At 43.4% G+C, this 19,640-nt stretch overlaps 1 protein-coding gene across 1 annotated transcript in view; it reads left to right on the top strand.

The window, feature by feature from the left end:
* HSPA4 (heat shock protein family A (Hsp70) member 4) overlaps positions 1–19,640 on the top strand; it is a 122,385-nt gene that overhangs the window by 57,661 nt on the left and 45,084 nt on the right. Inside the window, exons 8-11 of the mRNA XM_030211745.1 lie at positions 825–901; positions 1,609–1,760; positions 5,250–5,356; positions 8,830–8,963. Coding sequence (XP_030067605.1) covers positions 825–901; positions 1,609–1,760; positions 5,250–5,356; positions 8,830–8,963 — 470 coding nt within the window. The remainder of the gene's footprint in view (positions 1–824; positions 902–1,608; positions 1,761–5,249; positions 5,357–8,829; positions 8,964–19,640) is intronic.

Below are 19,640 nucleotides of genomic sequence, written 5' to 3' on the forward strand. Positions count from 1 at the left end.
CTCCATGATGTATAGGTTCTGATGGCATGTGTATTTTAATTGAGCTGACTGCCCCGAGGCATGATTCCTTGGTCAGATTTGAGCAGGACCAGGCTTCACTTGTATCTTGGGCATTGAAGTCACTACAATAGGTGGAAATTGCATGGACTCAGCTTAAAGTGGATGGTGAGTGAAGGCTGCAGTTGAGACCCTGGTTAGTTTTCTAAGAATTATGAACGTTATGCCAACCTACTTTTCTCTGTTGTATAAACCATGCATCCTAAACTTACACTTCTTTTTATGAAGGTACAGAATTTAATTTTTATCTTCCACTTTTGCTTCATGTATCTGCACTGCTGTCTAGATCTGTAGCTATAAAGAGAAAAGATGAACTGACAGTGCCTGTTCTGACTTCATTATAAATCAGTGTTACCTAACCTGGGATCGGTAATAATCTAATAGAATAGTGATTGCTCTCATGTAAAGCTGCATGATTATAGCCTAACTGCTTTAGCTCAGCGATACCTTTAGGACAGAGCTGCCCAAACTGTGGGTTGGGACCCCAAATGGGGTCACAAATTCTGCTTTTTAGGGTCATGACCTAGGTGGGATCTCTATCCTGCTTCAGTCATCATTCTGCACATCCAGGAAGTCACACTTTTATTTAGTCAATTATGGGGTCACAAGCACAAAAAGATTAGACAGCACTGACTTAGGAAGTGATAAGGCCAGTTAGGAGGGAGCATATGCTAGTAATCTGTTAAAGTACAGTACAATCTGTTTTATCTTTCAAGTTTAAACAGAATGCAGATATAATTATGTAATTTTGATATTTTTTTTTTAAGGGGTCATTTTGAGGAGATGTGTGATGGTCTTTTAGCCAGAGTGGAACCACCTCTTCGTAGTGTTTTGGAACAAGCCAGTAAGTGCCTATGGCAGGTTTTATGATTGATGGAAGACTAATATGCAGTCTTAGCATATTTGGCACTGAAATCAGAAACATCTTGGGCTTGATTGAAGCAGTGCATTCTTTTCCAGCTAATAACATCCCATCAGTTAAAACTGAACTCTGGATTGTCCATGTGACTTGGATACTGCAGCACTGGGAATCTAGGATCAGATCTCTATCCAGACCACAAGGAATAGTACACTTGTCCAGGGAAGAAGCCAAGACTGCTTCCATCATTGTGGCCCCTGAGAGTTAGTGAGAAGGAGGAGGGTGCACTTCAAAGGCAGAGCCCTCCAGCCCTTATGAGCTGTTCTTGCATGGCACTATATATGGAGGAAGGAGGGCAGCTAATGCTATTGAGGGAAGGAAATGAATGAGGGTTATAATCTGAATTTTTAAAAGACACTACAGCTAGTCTTATTTGGGGAAGGGGGGACAATCTTTCTAATGCCTGGTTTATAAGGGACTTTTCCCCAATACACACAACGGGAGAGTATCAAATCTGGCTATAACCATTGAGCTTATCAAATTGTTTATAAATCTCAAATAGGTTTAGTGTATAGCACTACACACATCTCAAAACACCTGTTTCTGCCCTGTGGCTACATATTAGAAAATCTTGTTCTGTAATATTTGGAATATAATGCAAATGCATTTGTCTGCTGTGTATTTTTATGTAGAGCTAAAGAAGGAAGATATTTATGCAGTTGAAATTATTGGTGGTGCCACACGTATTCCTGCTGTGAAAGAGAGGATTATGAAGTTCTTTTGCAAAGAACTCAGTACAACATTGAATGCAGATGAGGCTGTTGCTCGAGGCTGTGCATTGCAAGTAAGAAACTTGCTGTACTTCAGTATGCGGTCTGAAAAGTTTACAATTTGCTTAAATATTGGCAAAATGCTCATCTTCCTATGCATACAGTATATACAGCATTAAGTAGTGTTCTGTCTGTTTTTAAGCACAAAAAATGTTTTTGGGTGGGGAGGGGCTAATAAAACAATTTTATGTAGTAGCATAGTAAATGTTGACAGATAATAACGTGGGTTTCTTCATTGCCTCTGCCTATAATCACACTGTATCTTTGTCTTTTCTTTCCTTCCACTGTATTTTATATCTGTCCTCTCTGAATTCTGTTGCCATTTTGATTGCAAAAAGCGGAGATGGCCATGGGGATAACGTCTCTGGATCCATACTCTGCTTATTAATTTTGTTTGACTGGGCACGGCCGTATTTTGACAAGTGCCTGCATCAGGGGTCGTTGTTCAGTAGAAGTAAACAATTTCACAAATCCTAGCCTCTCATATAATAGGTTGATCCAACAAAATACTGCTATGTTTTTTGCTTTACTTTGTAAACTATGAATGACCATTTTATGAAGACTATGTGAATTACTGAACTTGTTTCAATGCCATTTTGAATGGTGTAGCAGTATATTGGATCAACCAAGTTGAGAGGCTAAGGTTTGTATACATATTGGGGACTCATTTTCAAAGCACTTAGACATACAAACTACCATAGTAACTTATGGCACTTGGGTGTCTTGAGTGCTTTGAAAATGAGCCCCATCATGTTTTTTCACATTAGAAAACAAGGGTCATCAATAAAATTAATCACCAGTGTGTGGTTCCAGTGATGACACTATTCCTCTGTCCATCTCCACTTTTTGCCGTTTTGATAGATTACTGTAGGCATCAACTACCCTTTAAATTACTATTCTCTATGAGATGTTAAAGCTTTATATCATGCCTCTTTGAGCCTTTTCTTTAATAGAAATTGCCACATTGCAATTAAAAACTTTCTAGGCTTTTTTTAAATAGAACCTAGGCAATTCTAATTCTTGAAGCTGGTGGAATGCTGGTGGAATTGTTTTTAGAGTCACTTGCAAATGTATGTTCCATTTTCCAGAATTAGATTGACTTGGATAAACTGGTCATTGAGGCCTTTAGTAGTGCTGACACTGCAATTAGATAATTTCCCTTTTAAGTAGGAAGTTGGAAATATTTATGGTTCTTCGAGGACAAGCAGGCCATGTTATTCTCAAATGTGGGTGATGTCATCTGGAGCCCTGGTACAGACGCTGATTTCGCTAGCACTATATTAAAGTGATGTGGTAGCCCTATTAGTTCACTTTTAAAGGTAACAGAAATAAAACAAAATGGAGAAAAGAAAATAAGATGGTATCTTTTTTTAATTTTTTTTTATTGGGCTAACTTAATACATTTTTTGATTAGCTTTCGAAGGTAACCCTTCTTCACATCAGAAATAAGCAAATGTTGGCAAACAGTATATATAAGTGAAACACAAAGGCATTTCAATGACAGTCTCGCAGGAAGAGGGTGGGGTGGGGTGGGTTAGGTGAGAAACGGGGAGCCGAGTGGATGAGAGACAGGGAGAGATGGGTGGTAGATAAGAGGGTGATAACCTCCAATCTCTGGCCCTCATGGCTTGGATGTTGAGAACATTGAACTCAAATCCCTCGGATTATCTGAGAGTGTCTTCCGTAACTTACTGGCTTCCAGAAAGGATTCTGCTAAGAAGTGTTATTCTTTTAAATGGAGATGGTTTGCTGTCTGCTGTGAGGGCAAGGCCTTAGATCCCTTCTCTTGCCCTACACAAAATCTTTTGAATACCTCCTGCACCTTTCTGAGTCTGATTTGAAAACCAACTCTGTAAGGGTTTGTCTTAGTACAATTGGTTCTCATCAGCGTGTAGGGGGTGACAATGAAGCCCTTAGTTCACTTCATGAGAGGTTTGTTGATGAAGCCCCCTACCAAACTTCTGGTTGTGTCATGGGATCTCAACATAGTCCTCACCGAGCTGATGAAAGCTCCTTTTGAGGCTCTGGATACCCGTCATCTGAAGGTTTTTGACCTGGAAAGTTGTGTTTCTGGTGGCGGTCACTTCAGCTCAGAATCAGACCTCCAAGCGCTAGTAGTTCACTCTCTATACGTTAAGTTCCATCACAACAGAGTAGTCCTCCACACGCACCCTAAGTTCCTTCCTAAGATAGTGTCCATCTTAACCAGTCAGTTGTTATTCCCGACATTTGTTTCCCCAGACCTCATGCCCATCCTGGCAAAGGTGTACTACATACTTTAAACTGCAAGTGAGCTGCAAGCGAGCCTTAGCCTTCTAAGTGGAGCTGACCACACCATACACCATAGACAGACCACCCAGCTTTTCGTTTCTTTTCACTCCAACAGGTTGGGGGTTGTCAACAGCACACACACACTTTCAAAATTGGATAGCAGACTTCTCTCTGGCTGGGCTTACTCTTGAGGGTCATGTCACGGCTCACAATGTCGGAGCCATGGCTGTGTTGGTTGCCCACTTGAGATCAGCCTCCATAGAGATATGCAGGGCTACAATGTGGTCTTCACTCCACACATTCATATGCCACTACTGTTAGGATCAGGACAACTGATGTGACAGGTTCGGACAGGCAGTTTTGCAGAATTGTTTGGTGTCTAGACTCCACCTCCACCCTCCTAGACCCTGTTTTGTTCTTTTCCCGGCAACACCTACAGCTGGTTTGTTTATAGTTTCAGGTTGATTGACATTACAGTCTTGATGTTTCGAGACTTGTTACCCTAGCTTTCTTGTTCTTGGTGAGCCTGGTAGCTTGGGATTCCCACGTATGGGAATAACGCGGCCTGCTTGTCCTTGGAGAAAGCAAAGAACCTGTAGCTGGTTTTCTCTGAGGCTAGCAGGCCACTTATTCTCACATACCCTTCTACCTCCCCTAGGAGGAGTTTTTAGTTGTACTTTTTATGCTTTTAACCTGACTGAGGGACCTACACTCGACTGTCGGGTGGAAAGACATCAATTCATGCGTGGTGGGATGCTGCTAGAATTTTGTGCTACCAGATCAGCGTCTGCACCGGTGCTGTGTCAGATAACATCGCCCATGTGTGTGAATAATCAATCTGCTGTCCTTGGAGAACACAGTAGTCAAAAGTAGAGGCTGACAAAGGATGAATCACCACCGGAGATGTAAATCCAACAGTCTTTATTACTATATAAAAAAGAAGGACCTGACACGGGCTGTGTTTCGACGCACGCAAGCGTCTACATCAGGGGTCAAACAGTAAACTCTATAAATAATGGATGACAATAAAACCAATGTAAGTATCTTTGCTGCATGCAGCTTATCTGCATTCTGGGGAGGGGCTTATTTTTTAAGGCATTTTTTCTTGGTGGTCATATTTCCAAAAGAAGTTGGTCATTTTAATTCAGTCCCCCTATCCAATTCTAATGTGAATTTAAATGTTAATAATATTGTAGCTCATTGTAAACATTCTCTTGTGTTTTAATTTACAGTGTGCAATTTTATCTCCTGCTTTTAAAGTGAGAGAGTTTTCAATCACTGATTTGGTACCATACCCAATTTCTCTGAAATGGAATTCACCAGCAGATGAAGGGTTAAGGTAGGACTGCTTGTTAGATAATGTGGACAGAATTGCTTAAATTTAAGCAGTGAGATTTAATTACTAAGCCTGTGACTTCAGTTTCTGTGCCTTCATCTAAAAAAAACTTATTTTGAAATGTTAAGTAGCCTAGGGATTTGGTGTCCTTGGGTGCAGGAAACATAGCTCCAGTTTTCAAGTTTAGCTTCTGCTGCTGTCATGCACTAACGACACCTAGTGGCCACGCTTAGGTTGTACTTTACTGCTAGAATGTGAATAGTGCCAGTTTGTGGTCCATGACAGTGACTCTTAATGAAATGACTAGGTTGATTTAAGATGCAAACTGAGGCAACCTACTAATGGAGCATCATGTTGCCCAGAATTTTGAGCTGAGAGCCCAAAAGTTCTGCTTCTGCTATTGATTTGTATTGTGCTACTTGTTGCACAAAAATACTTGATGGTTACACAAGACCTCGAGTGCTTACTTAGTAGAGTTTAGAGTTGGAGGAAACCAGGCTGCAAAAAGATGATAAATTAGTAATTAGGAATTCTATTATTGAACTTGCTGCTTAGTTGACTTGGTACTGAAATGCCTTTAAAATTCATGAAAATCGCTAGATATCCATCCCTCGGAGCCACAAGGTGCATTCTGTAGTTCAGCTGTCACAAGGAGCTGCCCTGTTGCTTGTAGTGATAAGTATCTTATTTAAGCTTTCCGCACTGACCCAATTCTGCCCCTTTTAAAATGCCTTTTCTTTGAACATCATCTTGGGAGTTTATTTGGATGTGCTTTTTATTATTATTATTTTTTATATATAGTACATATGTACTCTATTGTATGTAAAATATGTCTAGTGATAGGTATAGCTATAGCCAAAAATGCAGTTTACTTGGATAATTTGTAACAGGGTCCACATGTTGAGTCTGACTTGTTATACTTCTAATTCCTGTGTAAAAGCTTAGCATAATTAAACAAAATGAAAAGGGCTGAGCAAAACACAGGCTCTCCAGGATCTGAAACTTACAGCTGTGGAAATCTAATGACTTTTGTTCTGTGTAAGAAATGTACTGCTGCAGGGATGCCTTGTTTCCAGTATAATCTGGTCAGCATGCGTCCACCTGAGCTGGCTATGTTTTTGTCCAACAGAAGAACATGTTCTGTTAGCATATTTATGATGTAGAAAGTGGCAGAGGTGCAGAATAAGTCAGACATGTGTAGGTGATGTCATCCAACAGCACCATGGACAAAATTACTTTTCCAGAACTGATAAAGGCCTCTTTCTTAGTGTCCTCACCAGACCAGACCAGTACTTGTGGTTATGCTTGTCGACCAAGTAGATCAAGATGGAATACAGTGCTGTGCGCCCTGCCCTGTAAAGGCACTGTTCAGCCCCAGCACATCAGTATTTCTGTGTCTCCAGTAATGATAAATTCACCTTTCCTCCTGCAAAGTAATATCTGAAACAGTAAACTCTTACTATTTCTAAATAAAATTAAGGTTTCAAAGCTTAAGACCACCGGACACCATTTATATTTGAGCATCTGACATAATTCTTCATAGGTCCTTTTTTTTTTTTAATCTTCAAGGTATATTCAGAAAGTATTTTAAATATATAGAGTATGTACTTGTATCAAATAGTCTCTCAGGACCACCTCATATGATCATGTTTCGCTTAAAGCTGCATCGGGGTAGTGGTACTTGAAGAATTGTGTAACACCTCACAGACCATTTCCAAGATGCAGTATATGATCTAATCAGTGACACTCTAACTTAAGGTTGTGAAGGGTCAGAAGAGGTGCCATGAGTGTGTATGTGCGCAGTAACCCTTTACAGCCCATGAGTAGCTGTCGCAGGATAAACTGTGATTTGAGAAGAAAGGAAGTGTATTAAAATTCAAATGGTGCCTATAAGAACATAAGCACCGCCATACTGGGAAAAGACCAAGGGTCCATCAAGCCCAGCATCCTGTCTCCGACAGTGGCCAATCCAGGCTTCAAGAACCCGGCAAAACCCATTAAAATTTTTTTTAATAATGTTCAATGGACTTTTCCCTCAGGAATCTGTCCAAACCCCCTTTAAACTCCGTAAGGCCAGCTGCTATCACTACATTTTCCAGAAACGAGTTCCCGAGTCCAACTACAAGCTGAGTAAAGAAAAACTTTCTCCTGTTTGTTTACTAAAGTACAACATGGCTTAAATGGGCAGAGAATAGGTCAAAATTATAGTATCAACAAAAAGAGAATAAAGCCAAAGTATGGCTTAAATGGGCAGAGAATAGGTCAAAATTATAGTATCAACAAAAAGAGAATAAAGCCAAAGTGCTGTAACAATTGACAGACCACAGTAGCAACAGAGAGGTTTCATTAATAAGATATGCATGACAATGAGTATCCAACAAGGTACGTAGCAATAACAGAGCACTGGTATTATCACATCGCATATAAATTCACAAAACCATAGGTTATATACTACAACAGTTGGCCTGGACAGAAGGCGGCATTGCCCATAAAGGTTGGGGAAGCACCTGGAGGTAGTCCAGGAGGGGGCACAGCCTGGAGGAGAAGATGCCTATCTCTTGGAGCAATAGAGGGATCAGCAGTTCCATTGTGTTGGTAGCTTGCACTAGTTTGTGGAGTAGTGGGAACAGATACCCTTGTCTGGTGCCGAAGAACTACATGTAGGTGGCTATCTGCTTCCAGGTGTCTGCAAAGTGAATAAGGCAGCCTCTTAGCAAAGGTTCTGCCAGCCAGAATCCAAAAGCTGAGGGTGGGCTATCTTTTCTGGCAGTTGCTTCTGTTTTGTGTATGTGTGGTTTTTGATGATGGGTGTTTGTTTTTTGTTTTTTTTCATCTGACTTGTTTAAAAAAGGTTTGGACTGCTTCCTAAGGAAGACTCCATAATTAAATTGGACTTGGGGAAAATCCACTATTTCTGGGATAAGCAGTATAAAATGTTTTGTACTTTTGGGGGGGATCTTGCCAGGCATCTGTGGCCTGGATTGGCCAATGTTGGAAACAGGATGCTGGGCTTGATGGGCCTTTTGGTCTATCCCAGTTTGACAACACTTGTCTACTTATGTTTGCATGACCCTATTAGTTTTCTGCTATTCTTTTTGCTCTCATACATTTAATTGTGGTACTTGAAGTGATGACTTGCCATGTTTTCAGGTGTCAGTTCTTCTCTTGTATGCCATTTTACACCCAATAATAGCAGCAGCAGCATCTTATAAGTGGTTTCTAGAAACATTTAGTACACATGAAATTGGAGGGAAAATAACTGCTAAATTTCTGCAACCTGGTAACTGGGAGACTGACTATTTTATTGTTCAATAATTTTTATTTATTTATTTTAATTTAGCATGGCCATTTGGAACAGTAGTACAAAACAGGAAAAATACAAACCATACTTTACAGATAAAACTGACCAGCTCCCCTGCATCTTACCCCACCCCCGAGACTGATTTCTTCTTCTTCTTCTTCTTTATATTTTAAAGTGATTGTGAGGTCTTCCCGAAAAACCATGCAGCACCATTCTCCAAAGTTCTCACATTCTACAGGAAAGAGCAATTTAGTCTTGAGGCATACTATAATTCTCCAAAGGAACTGCCCTATCCAGACCCTGCAATAGGTAATGAAGTCTTGGTTTCTCTTGTTTTATGTATATTTTTCCCCATGGGACAGCCAATGTATGTTTCAAATAAAAATGCAAATTCGTTTACATGATTGGATCAACTTTAAGTAGCGGATGCATAAACTTCACTGAACTTCATTAAATTGTATTGGACCAACTATATTGGTTGTGGGCAAAGGTGGGTTTTTTGCCTTTTTTTTTTTTTTTTTTTGGGCTTACATGCAGGGCTGCATTAACGGCTTTTTTTGAGGGAACAAAGGGTATTCCAATTGGAAAGACCAAAACAACAAAAAAGCCAAGGTAACCTTTACAAAACTAATTGAGGAAAAAACAAAAAGTGTGGTGGGGGGGGGGGGGGGGGGTGACCAAAGAAGTGCCAACTAGGGGATATTGATGTCAGAAATCAAATAAAATAAAAAAGCACAGTCCATAGGGATCTATAAGACTGGGTGCACAGAACTCTCTTGTTTTTTTTGTTGCCAAAATGAATTGTTCAAGTTGTTAATCAGCTGCGCTACTTTTAGCAGCTGGTTTCATTTTGCTGTCACAGCCTAACAGAGTGGGGAACTGTTTGATGATAGTGTGTTTATACCTGCCTTTAAACAGTATAAAGGATTTACAAGTTCAGCTGAAGTTGAGACTCAGGTGCCGTGCCAAAACCCAGGATTGCTTTGAGTGTTTATATCGTTTTTTTTTTTTTTTATAGATCCCTGTGGACTTTTTTTTTATCTTTGTGACATTTTTAGTAAATATCCCTTGATTGGCACTTCTTTGGTCGTTCCCATTTTCATTTTGTTTTTCCCAGTTGGAAAGACACCATAATATATTTTATGTGTATCTCGCTTTGGACAAGCACGAGATGCAGGCATGCTTTGGGTGACATCTCATTAGCTCCTAACAGTGGAGGAGTGGGCTGAGGAGCTGGGGAACCGGGTTCAGTTCTTATTGCAGCTCATTTTGACACTGAGCAAGTCACTTAACCTTCCATTGCCCGTTAGGTACATGGAAAGTACCTACATATTTATTTGTCAGTTAACGGAGACTGTATACTGTACATATAATAATAAACAGTACTGTATATATATTTATCAGATGTTAAGCTTCTTTGGGTCACAACGGTCAAGTGCACGCGCTGGTTAACTGCATGTATTTCTTTGGTCTTGCACGGTGTTGAGACTCTCCAGCGCTCTTGCAAAAGTGACAGGTGGAGGTTGTTGAAATTCGTCAGCATGTGCCTCACTGCTCATTTCATCCTCTGTTTCATCATCAGCTGTTGTTGCCTGCATGTAGGCGTGTATCTCCACATCAGTGCTGTTGTCAGCTGTTTGTAGATCGTACTCAACAGCTACGTAGTGATGACACTCCTCTTCAGTAACACCGACTGGGATGTCAATAACCTGTTCATCTGACACGTTTGCAACAGCTGCATCTGTATCATCACTCTCCACATCCTTACAGCTTATCGCTTGTAGCAGTTCACAATGGTTGCCTGTGTAACATGATTCCAGGCTTCTTTCTGCATATGTAGGGAATCCAATAATGCTTATGAGCCAGTTCAACAGCACGTTTATCTTTGCCAGTCCGGTCATCCATAATGCTCATCAGACGTAGCACAAGAGCCCGATAATGTTGTTTGAAATTGGCTATCATGCCCTGATCCATAGGTTGGATCAGAGAGGTAGTGTTTGGTGGCAGGAAGACCACCTTGACGTTAGCCTGACATCATCCCTGTGTGCAGCATAATTATCACAAAGCAACAAAATCGGACGTCTTTGTGCCCACATTCTAGTGTCTAACTTCTTTAGCCATTGCTTCCAAATTTCCTCAGTCATCCATGAATTTGCGTTAGCCTCGTATGACACAGGAAGTCACTTAACTTTCCTGAATCAACGGGGCTGTTTGCTCTTTCCAATGACGAGGGGTTCCAACTTCTCACTCCAGTCGGCCCTTCAACGTTTTACCTCCAGTAGTTTCGGCATGTTTGAATGCAAGTGTTCCATCAGGAATCGCTTGCCAGTAGAGACCGTTTTCATCAGCATTGAAAATGTCACAAGGTGCAAACTCGTTCAAGATGGTAGGAAGAACTGAAACAACCGTCTTGTTTCTCACCATGCTGTTTCTTGAATTTTATGCTGTTCCTCTCCTTCCATCTTTCCAACCATCCAACTTTGAATTCAGTTAGTCCAAGACTTTCAGCTAGCTGGTTAGCTTTCTCCATAAGCAGTGGACCACTGACAGGAAACTGTCTGTCTGCTCCTGACTCGAGAAAACCACCGAAGAAGAGCATCTTCTACCTCCTCAGCTCTTCCCGCCCATTTTCATTTCCGTTGTGGATTTGTATTGTTTTGCCATTCTTTCAGAAGCTGGTCTTTCTGCTTCAAGACACGTGAAATTTGACTGGGTTGACACCATATTCTTTAGCAATAGATGCTTGACTTGTTTTCTAATTTAAGAACTTCTATTAGTTCAGCCAGTGTTAAAGTCTTACAGTTCTGCCGCCGTGACGACAACGACGACCCCAGTGTACACTCTTAACATTTTTTCGCTTATGCTGCCTGTGGCAGTTAAAGGGGCGGTAAATTTGAAATCTTGTTGGTTGTCACGTGCCAATCGGCTTCCATATTCCGTCTGCATGCTTATGCGGAGTCTTTTTTCTGCAGAGGAGCGGTCTTAAACCATGCATATAAGTGAATCTTGCATTTATCAGTGGTGCGCTAAACCGAAGTTTGTCCCTGTAGAAATTGATGGTGCCAAAAGCGGGACCGAAGTATGGCATGCAGTTAGCTGTCTCCTGAGTTCTCCACCTGCTCCAACTCCTCTGCCTGCCAGCTCCTTTGTACATCGGGAGAGCAGTTTCCAGCATGCAGGCAGAAGAGGAAGAAAGCGGCCTTTCAAACCAGACACTGGTGGGTGACTTCATCAGTAACTTAACTAATTCAGAAACTGTATATGATTCTATATTTCACAAATGGTCTAAGGTTACCCTGCTCTATCAAAATGGACTTGTTAAATTAGTTTGTTGGCTACCTTGTATAATCCATATTTGGCTAATTAATAACCAAACTAATTCACTAGAAGACTTTTATAGCATTCCAGTGATATATACACCTAGACAGTTCTCAAAATGGTTTACAATTAGAGGGAAGACTAACTCAGTAATAAAAACTGGTCATCCAGCTTGCTCTGAATCGAATTTCCTTTCACTATCCAATTCTAATAAACCAAGATTAGCATCATTTCAACATAATCATCAGTTAATCACAATCACTCAGTTGAGATACCTTAGTTTCATGTCTAACCATTCCACAGTTGGTTAGATATGAAACTGTCCAGATCCGTTATCATTAAAACTACAGCTATTAAAGATTGGCTTGAAGTGTCACAACCTGGTTTTACACTAACAAACCTGGTTACAATCTAAGAATGACTCTATCCTCACTGACATATGTTCTCCAGCTTACATCGACCATCTCACAAGAGAAGAGGAGGTGGCATTGCTTTTAGTCTTTCTTCAAAGTCACCAACACTTCTGAACTCCTATCACCCTATCTAGAAATTATTGCATTTAATATCTGACTCACTAGCATATCATTTTAATACCTTATTGCTCTATCATCCTCAAAGTAATTGGGATGCGGTTGAAGAGGAACTCGCTGTGTTAATCTCTAACATGTCGAATCACTACAACTATTACTGATGTGACATTAATCTCGATTTAGACAAACCTGAAGAGAGACAGACTAAAAGTTTCCTAGATTTCCTTCAAACTTGGCAATTCTCCTACTCCCATTAGAGATTCTTCCCACAATAGACCATCAGTTGGATCTATTTACATACTGTTTTACTGATCCAACAAACTTTTTTATTTCTAATCCTGTATGGACTCCTGTCCCATGGTTTGATCATTATAAGCTATCTTTAACTCTCCACTGGAAAGAAGACACAATTCAAGAATAAAAGCTCTGGTTTCCTCCTTCACAAAAAGAGGTAAAATTGATCCCTCTACCTTCTGCTCCAAAATAACTTTTGACCAATTAGGATCCATTTCTCAGCTCCTGCAGAAACTAAGATTTAGACCTGCCAAAAAACTGTTAGAGGCAAAAATCATGCAGGTGTTTAGAAAGAATATGGTCCAAAGGAAAAACAGAAGATAACTGGAACAACTGGTGAAAATTACTAAAAATTCAAATATAAAATTTTTAAAAAGCCAAAACTATTGTGCTAAATATGTAGGTGGGTTCACGTTAAATACCAGAAAGTTCTATGCTTTGGTGGTTTAATCTACTTAACATGCAATCCCTGACTGTAACTAATGAAGCTATTCCCTCCGCAGACCAACTAGCAAGTTAAATGAGGAGATAATTAATAAAATTAGACAAGAAATGAAAGGCTCTATTACCAATATCGACAAATAATTTCATGTCAATTCTGATGTATGCCACCCAGCAGACAGAATATGGTATGACTTCTCCCCTCCCATGTTGGATCAAGTTTAAAAAAAAAAAAAAAAAAAAAAATTTGATTCAAATATGTAATGTCGCAATGTGTTTTAGACACAGCACTGAGACCCTTTTGGGCCCACCTTTTACAAGAAGTAGCAATCCATTTAGATAAGCGACAGCAAGATTTTTTGATGCAGCTGAATCTTACGGTTGCATTTGATCTGGTGAATATATTCTGCTTACAGAATAAAGCACTATGGGGATTGCTGGCCAGGTTCTCAGTTGATGTGCAGATTTTCTGAAGCTTTGGGAAATGAAAGTAATGTGCAAGTTTTTTCCCTCCCCTGTCATCTATTTTGTGGGGCTCCTCAAGGTTTCCCTTAATACAGTTTCTATTTAATGTGTAATCTCTGTTCTTTGGGTATAAATTTAGAGTGCTATGAGGTAAAGTCCTATTATGCAGGTATTTTTTCATATAAAACTTGTCAGCAGCAGATGAATCCAGAGACTTGTGGGTTTTGACCATCGACCAGATTGAACTCTGTCTTAAAGAACAGTAAGCTCCTTGGCTAGACAGTATATCTTCTATCTCCAGCAGGCAGTGGACAGTCTCACACGCTTCTGGTCTTCTGTGCTGCTGTAGCTCCTGGCCTGGGTTTCCCAGTTCAGTGAGGCTTGGAGGTGTTTGGGCTGATCGGCCCCTACTTTTTAGGGGATACACCTGGTGGTTCAAGGTCCCTCTCCTACCTTGCTTACCCTCCTGTTACTGGCCCTTCTTCCTTACAGGAAACAAACAAAAAAAAGTCCAAAAGGGACTTGTTAGCATTTTTTTGCTTCACTGCGGGTCTTGTCTGGAGGGGATTTGTTTAAGCCCTATTGGCAATATTAGCCTCTGCGGAGAAACTATCCTTTTTCTTCGGTGTGGGTGAGTGCACCTTTTACACTTCCCTGCACTCTAGTTCTGTTGTGGTTTGGATTTCACTTTTATTTTCATGGCAGCAGAGGCTGTTATGCGCTGCTCCCTGCGGAAAGCACAGAGCAGCATCATGGCAGTGCTTGAATTGCTTCTCTGGCAGATGCGGCCAAAGACAAGTTGGATATGGCAGGGCCATCAGGTTCCTGTGCAGTGGACACATTACCACACTCCTCGCAGCAGTCTGGCACAGATGCAGCGGTTTTTCCAGCACCTTTGGTGACCATTTTGAAAAGCTACGATTTGGCTCCCACTGGTGAGTACTCTTCCTTCCCAGCTGTCAGCATCTGTTTGCTTGGAGACTTAAGTCTGCAAAGCTTTTTTCTGCTATGTCTGCTGAATTCTTCTTCTTTCTCTCAGGAGCCCTTCTCTCCTGAATTTGTCCTGCTCCTTCACCCGGCCTATTTAATGAAGCACTTGCTCTCAGGGTCTACAATTTGCTTCTTGGACCTTAGACTCTTCCTCTGAAGAAGTGTTGCTCAGAGGCTATTCTTGAGGTAGAAGTTACTTCCCCTCATTCTCCTGCTGTCTGAGGGTGGGCTCTCCATGTCTTCACTGCCTTCTGATTTGCCTGGTCCTCTTGAGGAGGAAGAATTGGCTAATGATGAGGCCAATGATATACTGTGGTCAGGGTATTCCATAAGGAGGAACTGCCTGTCTTCACTTAAGGTGCTGGAAGTTCTTAATATTTCTTCTCTGGAGTTTCAAGCTACTGCCTAATCCTAACATGGTTAGCACTAAGAAGCCATCTAAATCCTTCCCAGTTCATGAGGCTATGCAGGAATTGAGGCTGTATGAAAGTAGTAGTGGGATGGCGCAAGGACAACAACCTGGCAGACAGACGGAGCAGCGTAATGCAACCTCACGAGTGGGGTCTCGATATGGGCATAGTCCATAAGGTCTTTAGAGAGTTGAGCACCCCCTTGCTGGGTTTCTTTGTCACAGAGTCCCTCAGTTATGCGCCAGGCTCAGCTCACACAGCAGATTAGTATCAGAAGCCTTTCTCCGAGGACAAGCAGGCTGCTTGTTCTCACTGATAGGTTGGCGTCCACGGTGGCCCAGGAACGGAAATTTTTTCCAGCAAAAATCAACAAACTTTGTGACAGCTTCCGGAGCGTGGGACAGACGCACTGTGCATGCGCGGCCATCTTCCTGCATGCGTCCGTTCCCGCCTCAGTTTTTCTTTTTCCGCAGCGAGTGGCTGCGTGCCGGTCTCTCTCTTAGGCCCAGAGAAAGACTTTGGTGTTTTAGCGCTAATTTGTGTCTTTTTTTTTGTTTTGTTTTTCGTTGCCTCTTTTGTCTTTCTTTTTCCAGTTAAAAAAAAAAGAGAAATCCTTATTTTCTTATTTTTTCCCCCTTTTTAAGTTTCCTTTCGAGGCCGCATGTACGCCCCTCTATTGGCACAATTGAGCCTTTTGATTTCGCCGCCACGATTTTTACGCTCATGTCCTCGAAGCCTCCTAGCGGCTTCAAAAAGTGTGCTCGGTGCCAGCGGTCGATCTCGGGCACTGACCAGCACGCGTGGTGCATCCAGTGCCTTGGGCCCGACCATCACCCAGACGCCTGTAAGTTGTGTCTGAGCTTGAAAAAGCGGACACAGGCGTCGAGAAGAGCTCTTCGGGACCGTCTTTTTGGAGCTCCGACTGATTCCTCGGCATCGACATCGGGAGAGAAGGTAATGGCTGTCTGAACTTCACCACTAGCTGGGAGTAGTGAGCCGTCAAGCGGGTCTCCACCTGTCTCGAGGGCTCCTGCTGTGCAGGCCCATCGGACCCGACCCTGAGGAGGCGTGTGGATTCCACGTCCTTGTCGGTACCGAGGAGTGCCGGTGACATGCTTCGAGCGAAGGCGAAGAAGCATCGTCATCGATCTCCTTCGAGACAAAGTACCAGGAGCTCCATGGCGTCGAAGGATTTGGCACCTGAGAAGCGTCGACGCCGGGAGGAGCGCTCACCCTCCATACAAGAGGTGTCAGTGCGTAGATCTTCGGACAGCCCCGTACCGCCTCCCAGGCCTCCACAGATTCTGATGCCGACTTCTGCACTGGCCCCACAGCCTTCCTCGACAGCAGATCTAGACGAGCGCATCCGAGCCATCCGAGCCATTCTTCCAGGTCTCCTGGAAGGGAAGCTGCATCAGTCTGTCTCGGTACCGGGGGTGCTTGCGCCCTCGGTACTGTCGATGGAAGCGGCGGCTGGCTCTGTGCCTGTGGTGCGGTCCCTGATGCCGGTACCGCTTGCGGCATCGGCCTCGGCTGCCACCCAGGTCGACAACTCGTCGACGCTGGAGGGAGCTTCATCGCCGCCGGCATGGGAGTTGATTTCTCGGCATCGCCATAGAGGACGGGGTTCCTCTGCGTCGAAACAGGCCCGGTTTCGGACTGCAGTTAGAGAACTCTTGTCCGATACCGAGGAGGATGCCTCGTGGAATGAAGGGGAAGACCCCAGGTATTTCTCTTCTGAGGAGTCTTGTGGTCTTCCTTCTGATCCAACTCCTTCACCTGAGAGGAAGCTTTCTCCACCGGAGAGTCTCTCCTTGTCATTTGTCCAGGAGATGTCTGTGGGCATTCTCTTCCTGGTGGTCACTGAGGATGAGCCCAGGACTGAGATGCTCGAGGTCCTTGACTATCCTTCACCACCTAAGGAGTCGTCCACTGCTCCTTTGCATAATGTCCTTAAGGAGACATTGCTTAGGAACTGGATGAAACCGCTCAGTAATCCCACCATTCCCAAAAAAGCAGAGTCCCAATATCGGATTCACGGAGAACCTGTTGATGAGGTCGCAGTTACCTCACGACTCTATGGTTGTGGATTCCGTTCTCAAGAGAGCCATGAGTACTAGGGATTTTGCCTCTGCTCCCTCAGGGCCAGAGTCTAGGACTCTTTTGGGAGGAAGGCCTATCAGTTCTCTATGCTTGTGTCCAAGATCCAATCATACCAGCTCTACACGAGCATCCATATGCGGAACAATGTTAAGCAACTGGCAGACTTGGTGGACAAGCTCCCTCCGGAGCACGCCAGGCCTTTTCAGGAGGTACATAAGTAATGCCACACTGGGAAAAGACCAAGGGACCATCGAGCCCAGCATCCTGTCCACAACAGCGGCCAATCCAGGCCAAGGGCACCTGGCGAGCTTCCCAAACATACAAACATTCTATACATCTTATTCCTGGAATTGTGGATTTTTCCCAAGTCCATTTAGTAGTGGTTTATGGACTTGTCCTTTAGGAAACCGTCTAACCCCTTTTTTTAAACTCTGCTAAGCTAACCACCTTCACCACGTTCTTCGGCAACGAATTCCAGAGTTTAATTATGCGTGGAACCTTGCATGACGTAGCTATAATTCGGGTTCTTTTTTGCCACATGCATCACCTTGCACTTGCTCACATTAAATGTCATCTGCCATTTAGCCGCCCAGTCTCCCAGTCTCATAAGGTCCTTCTGTAATTTTTCACAATCCTGTCGCAAGTTAACGACTTGAATAACTTTGTGTCATCAGCAAATTTAATTACCTCGCTAGTTACTCCCATCTCTAAATCATTTATAAATATATTAAAAAGCAGCGGTCCTAGTACAGACCCCTGAGGAACCCCGAGGTTGTCAGGCAGGTGAAGGCGTGTCATAAATTCCTGTCCAGGGGAGCTTACGACTCTTTTGTGGCATCCAGAGCTGCTGCTCAAGGTATAGTGATGCGCAGACTCTCATGGCTGCGTGCCTCTGACCTGGACAATCGAACCCAGCAGCGGCTTGCGGATGTTCCTTGCCAGGGGGATAATATTTTTGACGAGAAAGTCGAGCAGGTGGTAGAGCAGCTCCACCAGCAGGAAACCACCCTCGACAAGCTCTCCCACCGGGTGTCTTCAGCATCTACCTCAACAGGGAGACGGTTTTTCCGGGGAAGGAGGTCTGCTTCCTATGCTTACAATAAGCGTAGGTACAATCCACCTTACCGACAGCCTTCAGGCTCAGCCCCAGCGCGCTCGTTCGCGTCAACAGTGTGCGTCCAGACAGGCCCCGGCAGCTCCCCAGCAAAAGCAAGGGGCGGGCTTTGACTGGCTCCAGCTGAGCATAGCCGCCATAAAACTACCTGTGCCAGACAACCTACCAGTCGGGGGGAGGTTAAAATTTTTTCACCAAAGGTGGCCTCTCATAACCTCCGACCAGTGGGTTCTGCAAATAGTACGGTTAGAGTACTCCCTCAGTTTGATCTCCAGACCTCCAAATTGCCCACCGGGAGCTCAGTCCTTCAGCTTCCAGCACAGGCAGGTACTTGCAGAGGAACTCTCCGCCCTTCTCAGCGCCAATGCGGTCGAGCCCGTTCCAGAATGGGATTCTATTCCAGGTACTTTTTTGTGCAAAAGAAAACAGGGGGGATGTGTCCCATCCTAGACTTAAGGGCCCTGAACAAATTCCTGGTCCGAGAAAAGTTCAGGATGTTTTTCCTGGGCATGCTTCTTCCCATGATTCAGGGAAACGATTGGCTATGCTCTCTGGACTTAAAGGATGCTTATATACACATCCCGATACTTCCTGCTCACAGGAAGTATATTCGATTCCATCTGGGAACACAGCATTTTCAGTATTGTGTGCTGCCCTTTGGTCTCGCGTCTGCGCCCAGGGTGTTTACAAAATGCCTAGTGGTGGTTGCAACGTCGCTACGCAGACTGGGACTGCATGTGTTCCCTTATCTCGACGATTGGCTGGTGAAGAACACCTCGGAGGCAGGAGCTCTACAGTCCATGCGGATGACTATTCAAGTGCTGGAGCTACTCGGGTTTGTGATAAATTACCCGAAGTCCCACCTTCTTCCGGTTCAAAAACTAGAATTTATAGGAGCTCTGCTGGACTCCCAGACGGCTCATGCCTATCTCCCCGAGTCGAGGGCAGAAATCTTCTGTCCCTGGTTTCCATGGCCAGAGCGTCTCAGCAGATCACAGCTCGGCAGATGTTGAGACCTCTGGGCCATATGGCCTCCACGGTTCATGTGACTCCCATGGCGCGTCTTCATATTAGATCGGCTCAATGGACCCTAGCTTCCCAGTGGTATCAAGCTGCAGGGAATCTAGAGGATGTGATCAGCTGTCCACTGACTTTCACAATTCCCTTCAGTGGTGGACAATTTGATCCAATTTGACCTTGGGACGTCTTTTTCAAATTCCTCAGCCTCAAAGTGCTGACAACGGATGCATCCCTTCTGGGGTGGGAGCTCATGTAGATGGACTCCACACTCAAGGAGCTTGGTCCCTCCAGGAATCAGGTC

Source organism: Microcaecilia unicolor, chromosome 8 (assembly GCF_901765095.1).
Source record: "Microcaecilia unicolor chromosome 8, aMicUni1.1, whole genome shotgun sequence".
NCBI classification, from domain to species: domain Eukaryota; kingdom Metazoa; phylum Chordata; class Amphibia; order Gymnophiona; family Siphonopidae; genus Microcaecilia; species Microcaecilia unicolor.